General features: G+C 38.9%; 1 protein-coding gene across 1 annotated transcript in view; it reads left to right on the forward strand.

Moving 5' to 3' along the window:
* The window catches only part of LOC124613763, a 195,103-nt gene extending 183,101 nt beyond the window's left edge, over positions 1-12,002 (forward strand). Inside the window, exon 10 of the mRNA XM_047142479.1 lies at positions 11,852-12,002. Within this exon, the coding sequence (XP_046998435.1) occupies positions 11,852-12,002 (151 nt within the window). The remainder of the gene's footprint in view (positions 1-11,851) is intronic.
* Positions 12,003-13,647: the final 1,645 nt, after the last annotated feature.

Raw genomic sequence — 13,647 nt, forward strand, 5'->3', positions numbered from 1 at the left:
ATGATTCAAAGACATTCCCAACTGCACCACGGTGCCTCGTTTCATGTACTGAAGTCTGTCCTTTGCTACGGTAAATCCATTTAATATTGAGAAAGGTGTTGATGCACGTGCCAGCCCTGTGAAATCCGGCTCTTGTGTATGCAAACGCACTTTGCTTTCGGAGATTCTCAAGCTTGCCTCCACAGCTACCCTGTTCACGTCGAGGCCCATCGAATGCTGAATTCTTCACATCGTGTCATCTACATTATGCTGCTTGATAGTCTGACTGAGGCAGAAATCAAAACATAACCCTCTGGTCAGTGTGCCATTGTTGTCCATCAGGTGATGGCTGGCCAAATGTGTAAGCTGTGGTAGGGATGCTCATGGGGGCAACTGCCTGCCTCCTCCTCCGTGCTGTATCAATTGCAATGGCGATCATTCAGCCACCTCCCAAGATTGTCCCATGTATCTCAATGAGCATGCTGTCCAGACGATCCAGGTGAAGGAAAAGGTTCCTTACCCTGTTGCTCATGAGTTGTTGGCTAGTCGGAAACCTTGCGTTTCACCATCCGGCACTTACAGTAGTGTTCTTGCTATATCTCACTGCCTGAAGGACATGGCTATGCAGACATGTTACCTCACATTCAGCACCATGGATGTGTAATCGCCCAGTGCCACAGTCAGTGGCGGATACAGAAAAACCTCAAGGAGGGGGCGCATAAGACATCTTGATCTACCTTTAGTTTTACTGTAATAAAAAAAAATCAAGTCACATGCAGAGTTTAAGAAAGGTTTATTTAAACTTATTATAGACAAATACAAGACAATGCCCTGTTATGATATTAAAAAATGTGGACAAATGCCTACTTTGAAAATGACAAGCCAATATGTACCTTACAACATATAATATAAGGGTGAGTTTCCACTGATGATATCATCCAGCAATTAATGCGTTTGGAACTTTTATTGTCGATTCCATTCCTTTATAGTGCATTCAACAGAGGGCCTGTGTGTTTTTAGGAATCTTCTCGAAAGTCACTATTAGTGGAGATACATGCATCAATAGTTTCCCATACCTAACACGTATTAAGAGTTAGATACGGGTAACTATTGTTACATTAGTAAAAAAAATTGTTAAGAGTCTGTTACGAAACTCATTACAATATATTGTTATAAATATTTTTACTGAGAAATTACTATGAATTACTATTATTAATACTTCACAATCAACTTGTGAAGAAGCAAGCTGGGATATTTTTACTTTCCCTCTTGTTTGCCATCTACCTCCTTAATATTCATTTTTTAACTTATTACCATTAACATACATGAGTATATTCTGGATTTTCAAAAAAGAGAAATGTTGGCCCTTAGTTTTAAAGAATATAACTCCAGATCTAATCTTGTGATTAGTTTTATGGGCATAATTGATTTTCCAATTTATTTTGACTATGCCTAGTTAACATCTTTTGTTATAGGGTGAAATTAGTAATTGTTTTGTAACTTAAATTCTGTTGCTGACTTATAAACAAATATAAATTCTGTACTAATTATAAACATTTGGAGGAACAACTAATAGTTTTCTTAAAGGATCTATTGAGCTCTATTCGATAACATGTTAGCAAAGTCAGCCCTTAATTAATTCCCAAGTAATTTCCAGTTTCATCAGACGTATTGTTTGCATAACTACATTTGTTAATTTCATGAGTTAAACAAATAATACAGCTTAACCCTTCCAGTAGAAGAAACTGTAAAAAAAGACACAATTTTTTGATGTATGCAGTTAATTGAAGGAGTTAAGTTTAATTGTAATTTCTGTAAATTAAACATTGAACAATGTGTTGTTTCAGTGCCCATTATTGTAATGATATATAAGAGCCCAATTTTTGGTCCTGAGACAGTCAGTCCATGAGTGTTTCAGACAAGAAACCTGTGTTGGTTAGAACAATAATAATGCATCAAGGTAACTGTAAAATAAGTTAATCAAATTAGGCCATGTGTTATACCAATGACAGTGTCTGTTCAATACGTACCATTTTATTCTACAAGAACTGTGAACTGTGTGGTTAGATTTTTACTGATTGTAGAATTTCAACAGTAAACTATTGTAGCAGTGTGTTGATGTTTTCCTGCAAACTATTAGTGAGGCTTATCAAAAGTTAAACAATAGTGCACTGGCCTTAAAACTGTGTATTATTGGGAGGTTGTGAACAGTGAAAGTAAAGAACTGTGAAACGCAAATGTGCACCTGTCGGCTACAGCATTTACAGTAGTCAGAATTGAACTTCCAACCCCTGATGTTTCAGCCAGTTTCACAACTTAGTACACTGACACTGAGGACTATCAACAAAGAAATAAAGCAGGCAAACATCACAAACTGATCACTCTCACTCTAGACTAATCTTCACACTTGCACTTACTACAACTAGGAATTTTTACTTATTCATTCTTAAGTCTTAATGTTTCTGCTTCTGAATGTAAACTAGCTTCCTATTCAGTGGATCGGACGACCCTCCTTCATTTGTACTGGTTCCTTGTCCATTTAAATCTAGATTATGAGTGTTTTGTTTATGCATCTGCACACCCATCCATCTTATGCCATTTCAATACAATCCACCATCGTGGCATCCACATGGCCACTGCTGCCTTTTAGACTAGCCCAGTTGAGAGCCTGAATCCAGAAGCTGCCAAACTACCACTGTCACACAGCTGTGATTTTCTCAACAGGTTCACATGCAATGTGTCTGCCATGGCTGGCCACTCATCCTACACCCCCATCTTCGATGACCCTCCAGTACGGGACAAGTCCCTCTTTCCTGTTACCTACTGGAGTTTGCTTTTGGCTATTACTCGAGCAGCTTAGCTCCCTACTACCTGCGACTTTCCAAATGGGTGTGAACCCTTCACCACCTTGGCTTCGTGTGGTGGCCCATTTTCACCTTGGGCTTTATTTACTTCCTAATGACTCTACTCCAAACTTGCTCTATCACCTTAAGTTCCTCAACCTTCGTACGGAACTTCACGATAGTGACTTTGTGTACGCCAATGGCTCTAAGGCTGATCATGATGTCAGATGTGCCTCCGTCACTGGCACCAACAATTTTCGGTATTGGCTTTTGGTATTTACAGTGGAGCTCTTTGCCAGTATCAGGCCACAAAATACATCCAACAACACAGGATTTTAAACTGTCATTTCCTCCAACTCTCTGTGCCCTTCAGAGCTTGTGTGTACTGTACACTGTCAATCCCTTAGCACAGTGGGTTCAGGAAAACTTTCACTTGTTCACTGTTGATGGAGCCACTGTGATGTTAGTGGGTCCCTGGTCACTTGGTCTGACAAGAAATGAGCCCTCTGATGCTGCTTCCAAGGCTGCAGTCCTTGTACCTTGGCCCACTAGTTCTTCCATTTTTGGCATCACCACTGGCCTTTGCTTCACAGAAATAAGCTCTAGGGAATGAAACCTCTCCCAGCAGCTTGGCTCTTATTGCGAGGAGATCATTTTAACTAAATTGCATAATGGCCTCTCTCTTTTTAGCCATCATCATTTGTTAAGTGATCATCCCCCACCACCACCACCACCACCACCACCACCACCACCGCCACCACCGCCGCCGCTTTGTACCCATTGTCCTCAACCTTCGACGGTTCACCATTTCCTGATGGAATGCCCTGTTTTTAACTACTTACATTATTAATTATGTTTGTCTTCAGAGTTGTTCGCCATTTTAGCGAATGACATACGGGCTGTCAAATGTGTTTTACCTTTCATCCATCATAACAATATGGTGAAGGACATTTAATATTTTGGTCAGGACTTCCGTTGTCTCTACAGCAATTTTATGGACCTTTCTCCATGTCTCTGTTTTTAGCTGTCTTTCCTTCCATCAACTGGGCTTAATGTATAGTTGCTTTTAACTTCTTTTTCATCTTTGTGCTCTATGGTTCTGACAGGACTCTAGTTGTTTTTGCACCCTAAAAAAAAAAAAAAAAAAAAAAAAAAAAAACCATGGATGTGTCACAAAGGCACAAGTGCAACTCAGGCTGTGGCATTGGGCACAGTAACTTTAACAGTATCTGGATCTGCCAGCTATGTAGGATCTCTGCCAGGCTCCTACCATGCAGTGGTGTGGTCCTGTAAGTGCTGAAAAACAAAGGTAGCACTGAGTCTGCTGACTAGTTTGCCAAGCAGTTTTTTAACTGTATGTTAAGGGTGCACACCATACACTCCACCTCCCCATTCGATTGAGGGTGAAACAGTATGGACATGAGATGTGTAGTACTGTTGCTGACACAGAAGTCTTGAGCGACACTGATGCGAACTGTGGACCATTATTGGATATGTTTGTCAGGGGAAATCCTTTAATAACAAAGACCAGGATGAGAACCCGCATGTTAGCTTCCATGGTTGTGGGACACTAGGGTGCGACTTGTGGATAAATGAACAGTGTGTCAGCTGTCACCAACAGAACAGAATTACAGAATAGGCCCACAGAGTCAATCAGGATACAGTCCTTTGGCTGGCTTGGCATGGGCCATGGAACAAAATTCTTGGTGGTACCACCTGCTCTTCTATGCTTTTTCCACTTGTGGATGATCTCTGTTGGAAATCGATGCCAGATCAGTAGACAAAGATATGCAAGGACCTTTATGTGGCTCATACCCCAGTGGCCACGATGTAGCAGAGGAAGGATAGGAGCCTGCAGAACCAGAGAGACAATGACCCATGTGCTGTCCAAGCTTGGGAAACAGTCACTTGGTTTAACCATTGCACATAAAATCAGCTATCTCTTAGAGCATAGGGTCTTACCAGATAGCCTGCACCATGCCATAGTCCACTATTAGAAATGTATCCTTCATGTGTATGATGTTCACCTACTGTATTTCTTCATTGATAGTCCTCTGAGTCAACGTATTGCATTGTTTTACTGGCTGCAAAACAGGGGGTGGGAGTTCAACACTAACAACTGTAAATGATGTAGCCAACAGTTGCACAATCACATTTCACAGTTCTTTACTTTCACTGATCACAATCTCCCAATACTGCATAATTATATGGCCAGTTAACTATTGGTAAATGTTGATAAGCCTCATTACCAAGTCTTGGGGCCAAAATTTGGTCCTTCATATATCTTCACAATAATAGGCACTGAAACTATACACTGTTAGATGTTTAAGTTACAGAAATTAAAATTAAAACAAATCTCATTCAATTAACCATATAAATCAAAAAAGTTCTTCTTTTTAACAGTTCCTTCTACCACAAAGATTAGGCCAAATCATTTGTTTAAATTATGAAATTAAGAGATATAGTTATACAAACAATACTTTTGACAAACCCGGTAATTATTTTAGAATTAAGGGCTGGCTTTCCTAATGTTTTTGAATAGAGCCAAATAAATACTTTAAGAATCCTAGTAGTTCTTCTTCCAAATGTTTATAATTAATACAGAATTTATATTAGTCTATAAGTCAACAATAGAATCTAATTTGTGAAACAATTATTGATTTCACCCTATAATCTGTAGCAAAAGATATTAACTAGGAATGGACAAAATAAATTAGGAAATTAATTACATACAAAAAAACTAAGCACAAAATTGGACCAGGTGCGTAGAAGATTATGTGGAAGTTCCAGACTGCATTCATGATGGCTAAATTGCCCTTTCACATCTGAGAATTATTGTGCTGAGTGGCTGTCAATGTTTAGAGTGCATGAAAAGTAGGGTGTTTACAACTATCGGTATTTTTGTGAGCCAAAACCACTCCAAGAACCCATTAGGATGCACCCATTGAGAGGACAAGTGATTTCCCTGGCATAAAGCTATTGATGTATGGCAATGCCTTCAGTAGCAACTGTATGTGGGCAAATACTCTGTTACAGTCTGCAGACCAAATGGAGGAAATCTTTTTTATGCACTTGTTCTGTTGATGAATGGCATTTGCCTCATTCAAGAGAAATTTCAAATAATAACTCTTTTGCCCAGAAGAGATTGGAGTGCCTTAAGGTTTCATGGTTTAGATAGGTCATCAATCTCAACTATGCAGTATGTCAGAGGTTTGATGCTGTCCTTCAAAAGGTGGTGGACCAGGTACTTGATTTCAATCTGAAAAAATTTCACTTTATGAAGATTACACTGAAGGCCCATCTCTTGCAATGCAGTGAACAGAATCTGAAGGTTGGTTAGATGGTGTTGCTGTGAGGAACCTGTGGCACTAATGTCATCAGCCCAGCACAGAATATGACTTGTTGTTGTTGTTGTTGTTGTTGTTGTGGTCTTCAGTCCTGAGACTGGTTTGATGCAGCTCTCCATGCTACCCTATCCTGTGAAAGCTTCTTCATCTCCCAGTACTTACTGCAACCTACATCCTTCTGAATCTGCTTAGTGTATTCATCTCTTGGTCTCCCTCTACGATTTTTATCCTCCACGCTCTGCTACAATGCTAAATTTGTGAGCCCTTGATGCCTCAGAACATGTCCCACTAACCAGTCCCTTCTTTGTGTCAAGTTGTGTCACAAACTTCTCTTCTCCCCAGTTCTATTCAACACTTCATCATTAGTTGTGTGATCTACCCTTTTAATCTTCACATTTCGAAAGCTTCTATTCTCATCTTGTCCAAACTATTTAGCGTCCATGTTTCACTTCCATATATGGCTACACTCCATACAAATACTTTCAGAAACGACTTCCTGACACTTAAATCTATACTCGATGTTAACAAATTCCTCTTCTTCAGAAACGCTTTCCTTGCCATTGCCAGTCTACATTTTATATCTTCTCTACTTCGACCATCATCAGTTATTTTGCTCCCCAAACAGCAAAACTCCTTTACTAATTTGTCTCATTTCCTAATCTAATTCCCTCAACATCACCCGACTTAATTTGACTACATTCCAGTATCCTCATTTTGCTTTTGTTGATGTTCATCTTACATCCTCCTTTCAAGACACTATCCATTACCGAGCGAGGTGGCGCAGTGGTTAGACACTGGACTTGCATTCGGGAGGACGACGGTTCAATCCCGCGTCCGGCCATCCTGATTTAGGATTTCCGTGATTTCCCTAAAACGCTCCAGGCAAATGTCGGGATGGTTCCTTTCAAAGGGCACGGCCGACTTCCTTCCCTAATCCGATGAGACCGATGACCTCGCTGTCTGGTCTCCTTCCCCAAAACAACCAACCAACCAACCACTATCCATTCCGTTCAACTGCTCTTCCAAGTCCTTTGCTGTCTCTGACAGAATTACAATGTCATCGGCGAACCTCTAAGTTTTTATTTCTTCTCCATGGATTTTAATACCTACTCCGAATTTTTCTTTTGTTTCCTTCACTGCTTCCTAAATTCACAGATTGGATAACATCGGGGAGAGGCTACAAATCTGTCTCACTCCCTTCCCAACCACTGCTTCCCTTTCATTGCACTCGACTCTTATAACTGCCATCTGGTTTCTGTACAAATTGTAAATAGCCTGTCGCTCCCTGAATTTTACCCCTGCCACCTCTAGAATTTGAAAGAGTATTCCAGTCAACATTGTCAAAAGTTTCTCTAAGTCTACCAATGCTAGAAATGTAGGTTTGCCTTTCCTTAATCTAGCTTCTAATATAAGTCGTAGGGTCAGTATTGGCTCACGTGTTCCCATATTTCTATGGAATCCAAACTGATCTTCCCCGAGGTCAGCTTCTACCAGTTTTTCCATTCGTCTGTAAAGAATTTGTGTTAGTATTTTGCAGCTGTGACTTATTAAACTGATAGTTTGGTAATTTTCACATCTGTCAACACCTGCTTTCTTTGGGATTGGAATTTTTATATTCTTCTTGAAGTCTGAGGGTATTTCGCCTGTCTCATACATCTTGTTCACCAGATGGTAGAGTTTTGTCAGGACTGGCTCTCCCAAGGCCGTCAGTAGTTCTAATGGAATGTTGTCTACTCCCGGGGCCTTGTTTCGACTCAGGTCTTTCAGTGCTCCGTCAAACTCTTCACGCAGTATCGTGTCTCCCATTTCATCTTCATCTACATCCTCTCCCATTTCCGTAATATTGTCCTCAAGTACATTGCCCTTGTACAGACCCTCTATATTTTCCTTCCACCTTTCTGCTTTCCCTTCTTTGCTTAGAACTGGGTTTCCATCAAAGCTCTTGATATTCATGCAAGAGGTTCTCGTTTCTCCAAAGGAGGTAGTATCTATCTTACCCCTAGTGATATAAGCCTCTACATCCTTACATTTGTCCTCTATCCATCCCTGCTTAGCCATTTTGTACTTCTTGTCGACTCATTTTTGAGACGTTTGTGTTCCTTTTTGCCTGCTTCATTTACTGCATTTTATATTTTCTCCTTTCGTCAATTAAATTCAATATTTCTTCTGTTACCCAAGGATTTCTACTAGCCCTCGTCTTTTTACCTACTTGATCCTCTGCTGCCTTCACTAGTTCATCCCTCAAAGCTACCCATTCTTCTTCTACTGTACTTCTTTCCCCCATTCCTGTCGATTGTTCCCTTATGCTCTCCCTGAAACTCTGCACAACCTCAGGTTCTTTCAGTTTATCCAGGTCCCATCTCCTTAAATTTCCACCTTTTTGCAGTTTCTTCAGTTTTAATCTACAGTTCGTAACCAATAGATTGTGGTCACAGTCCACATATGCCCCTGGAAATGTCTTACAATTTAAAACCTGGTTCCTAAATCTCTGTCTTACCATTATATAATCTATCTGATACCTTTTAGTATCTCCAGGATTCTTCCATGTATACAACCTTCTTTCATGATTCTTGAACCAAGTGTTAGCTATGATTAAGTTATGCTCTGTGCAAAACTCTACCAGGCGGCTTCCTCTTTCATTTCTTAGACCCAATCCATATTCACCTACTATGTTTCCTTCTCTCCCTTTTCCTACTCTCGACTTCCAGTCACCCATGACTATTAAATTTTCGTCTCCCTTCACTATCTGAATAATTTCTTTTATCTCATCATACATTTCATGAGTCTCTTTGTCATCTGTGGAGATAGTTGGCATATAAACTTGTACTACCGTGGTAGGCATGGGCTTCGTATCTATCTTGGCCACAATAATGCGTTAACTATGCTGTTTGTAGTAGCGTACCCACATTCCTATTTTCCTATTCGTTATTAAACCTACTCCTGCATTACCCCTATTTGATTTTGTATTTATAACCCTGTATTCACCTGACCAAAAGTCTTGTTCCTCCTGCCACCGAACTTCACTAATTCCCACTATATTTAACTTTAACCTATCCATTTCCCTTTTTAAATTTTCTAACCTACCTGCCCGATTAAGGGATCTGACATTGCATGCTCTGATCCATAGAACGCCAGTTTTCTTTCTTCTGATAACGACATCCTCTTGAGTAGTCCCTGCCCGGAGATCCGAATGGGGGACTATTTTACCTCCAGAATATTTTACCCAAGATGACGCCATCATCATTTAACCATATAGTAAAGCTGCATGCCCTCGGGAAAAATTACGGATGTAGTTTCCCCTTGCTTTCAGCTGTTCGCAGTACCACAACAGCAAGGCCGTTTTGGTTAGTGTTACAAGGCCAGATCAGTCAATCATCCAGACTGTTGCCCCTGCAACTACTGAAAAGGCTGCTTGCCCCTCTTCAGGAACCACACGTCTGTCTGGCCTCTCAACAGATAACCCTCCGTTGTGGTTGCACCTACGGTACGGCCATCTGTATCGCTGAGGTACGCAAGCCTCCCCACCTACAGCAATGTCCATGGTTCATGACGTGTTAACTGTTCAAAAAAGCTGTGGAAAATTGTGGATGCACTCACAGTGCTGAATTTCAGAATGTATAATGGCACACAATGTGGAGGGAGTGTTGATGACCATAATATTTTGAGATGCAGAATCCAGCCAAAGCTACATTCATGCCACTGCAATATCAGTTTTTAAAATATACTCATCACCCACCAGTTTCACAAGTGTTTCTTCAAGGTGGAAAATACGGTAGCAATCCACTACTGATTGGATGTTAAGGGTGGACTTGAAATCCCCACACAAACGAAGTACTTCCATAGATTTCTGGATAACAAACAGACACACAGCCCTCTGGCTGGAAGGAATGGGTGCAGTGATGCCCAGCCCCAGCACCCTGTCCAGCTGCCTCTTGGCAGCCTGCCACAGAGAAAATTGACAGCTCAACTACGACACACTTCCAGAATGGCCATCAGTTTAAGTGTGATGTGGGCCTCTAAGATTTTCCTGTGCCTGGAACATGGTGGAGTCAGAAATGAGATACATAGCATCCTGAATTTGTAACTGAAAGACTGTGAATGTTCACAACCAAAAATAATTTCAGACTTCACATTATTAATGGCCAAAATCATGACTGCCGTCACAATGTGTTGATACTCTGTCAACCATGAACTGGCCTTGAATGGGAAGGTTACTAGTCAGAGGCACTACCCGTTGACCATGAGCACTTACTATTTGGCAAGTATGGCGTTTGAGTTGAAGATCTTCTACAGCTACATCACACTTTCCCCCGTCAGTATTTGTGGTCAGTGGTCATTTTACACTAGTTCTGTCATTGTAGTTATCCTTGTCGCACTGTTGACCAGCAGCGCATGCTAAACTGTGAAGGATGTCTACAAGGGACAACTAGTGTCATCTGTGACAATTTTTGTTATGTCTATGACTGTACACAAAATTATCTCAACTTTTGTAGTTGAGACTTACACAAGCACTTCTGTTATATACACTACCATTAGGTAACTGGTACGTGCAAAAGATTAATTTCTTGCTGATGTCAAGCCCCAGTAATTCAATAACTGATACTTTAGTTTGACCGTCATAAGTAACTGTACTAAGGTAAGTGTTTCAATTGTTGCTTTTCTGATATAAATAAATGTTCCTCCACATAGTGAAGAATTTCTGCAGTGAGATTCTGTTTTTCAAACAATGTTAATACTGACATTGAATTTCTGTGTATCTACACCAGTGTTCTGTGACACACAATACGATGTAGTTCAAAGATTGTTTTACTTTTTAATGAAAGATTGTTAAGCCTCTGAAATGTCCAGTTCTTTGTTCTTCTTTATGATGTCTAGTAAGCATCCCATCTTCTTTGTCAGACTTCATATTGTGAGTGCTTACATCACCAGTTTCTTTATACTGATGGAGGTACTCTTTAGGCAGGGTAACCTGTTGTTTGGATTTACCCTAAATAGGACTTCGACAAAGTTAGATTAAAATTAATTTTGCATAATTGTAAAGAATTAAAATTATGACCCATAAAACATGAAAATAAATAACTAGATTATCTAATATAGGATTCACTAGCAAAATAGGTGGAATGTGAGTAGGTGTAGGACTAGGAGAGCAGGAAGAAGAAGAAGAAGAAGAAGAAGAAGAAGATGGCATGACAATATTCGAAATGATGTAAGAAGAATGAATATCAGTGCTGACCAACTAGTGCATTAGACAAAAGGGAATGGGCGAGAATTGTGGAGTAGATGTATATTCTTAAGGCCCTATCCATACAAAAGAAAGATCATAATATTGGACAGTAGTATTGCGGATTGTTTGTACTTCATGTATAATAAATGGATGTGCCCATTGCCCTTTTCTAATCTCTAAGAGCAGTTCTCTGCTAAATTAAATACAAATTCTGTTGAATGATGGCATCATTCATTGAGTCTCCATTGTGAAAGAGTATTTGAAGACAGGGTTCAAAATTTTATTTTGTTTCACTACTTTGCTAGTTTGATGACAATCTTGCTAACAATTTTCTCAATCTATGTTCTCTTTTATTCTATCAGCAGCCTATTGAAGATGAAGCGGTCTGACTCTATCAAACCAATTGAAATTGTCTGTTCTATAAGGAACAATAATAAACAAATTTCTCATTGTTTCAGAACAACTGTGCGATACTTGCTGTACAATAAAATGTTGCCAACACATGTATGCACCACAGAGAAGATGAAATACCTAATCCACATGTGGAATGTAGCAAATTATGACTGTGAAGCTATATTTCATTCAGTTCAAAACTTCAGTTGCCTGTAAGCAATGGGGCATATTTTATTTACACCTAGAGAATAAAACTTGTTTCCTAACCTAAAACTTTTAATTACATTTTAAATTTTTTGCAAATATTATATATGTATTTTAAGTGTTTAAGTGTCCAAAAAGGCTAGGTAAGATAGTAAATATATTTGTTACTGTAAAACAGTTTCAGAATTGATCTAATTTCAAGTGCCCTTTTGTATCTTTTTAAGTATATTTTTGGCATTGTGAAACTTCTTTTAAAACAAATATTGTGCAGTGGGCAAATTTTACTACAGAAATTCAATAATGAGTGATAACAGAATTCAAAGTTAATAACATGTTCTGAGACATATTATAAGGTTCATCTGAAACATACATTTAATTGGTATCAACATCCTACTCATACCTTTGTCTAACACAGTCTGTTTAAAGTGGTGGTAAGGTAGGTATAGTGCATACATCTTTATACATTGATTCATTTGTTCATTATGCAGATTACACCATGAAGGAGAGCCTTCAGGGATGTGATAAGAGTCTATGTATACACTAAGAAAACACAAGCAAATAGTGGAAACTTCAACTGTATACTGTATTAACAACAAACTGTCACCATACAGCTTAAAGCTGTTTGTGTCAGTTAATTAGTTAGTTAGTTTCATGTGTTCATGAATCATTTGTACAATTAATTGTAATATGTGAAACAAGTTATTTTACATTCATATTACACATTCTTATGTAAATGTGGGAGTTAGTAATGGCTACACTCCACCTTTTACGGATTACAAAAGTAGTTCTTCCAGGAAACAGAAGACAGTATCAAGGAGAACCTTTCCCTTTTTATTTTTTTATTTAACTTTGTTGTCCATCAGACATTTTATGTCCTTGGGCAAGTGATCAAAATTTTTGGCGCCAACATTGCACACTCCTTTTGTGCTAAAGACAACCTTAACATGGAGTAATGAATGTCATTTTTTTTCTTTTTATATTGTGATTATGTACATCATTATTCCTTTTGAATTGCAGTGGATTATTTGCAACAAATTTCATGAGGGAATAAATATACTGTGAAGCAGTAGTAAAGATTCCTTATTCCTTAAACAGATATCTGCAAGGTGATTGTATATATCATTCCTACATCACGTTTTTGATCAATGTAGACTATCTTTTGCAAAGTTACCCCAGAACATTATTCCATTATTGAATGAAAATGCACAAAATATGTTGACTTAGTTATTTGATTCTCCCCAAGATTTCCAGTAATTCAAAGTGCAAATGTGGTTCAACGAAGTTGTTTTAGGAGTTCCAAAAATGTCCTTTTTCCTGTTAAAATTCTCATCAATACTGAAACTTAAGAAGTTTGAAGTATCCACATTATTTATGACTTCCTCACTGTGTGTTACACTTATCATCGGTGTGGTACCCTTAGATATGCAGAACTAAATATGTTGTGTCTTTCTGAATCTGAAAATGAGACCATTTGCAGAAAACCACTCAGTGATACTTCAACGAATATTATTTACCATTTACTGTGTGTGTCTGGATTGATTACAATACAATTGTCATCCATAAAAGAACTAATTCTGCTTGTTGTATATTAGACAAAGATCTTTTACAAAATGACAAACAATTGGGGACATCAGATTGAGCCTTGTGGAATCCCACA

Source organism: Schistocerca americana, chromosome 4 (assembly GCF_021461395.2).
Source record: "Schistocerca americana isolate TAMUIC-IGC-003095 chromosome 4, iqSchAmer2.1, whole genome shotgun sequence".
NCBI lineage: Eukaryota > Metazoa > Arthropoda > Insecta > Orthoptera > Acrididae > Schistocerca > Schistocerca americana.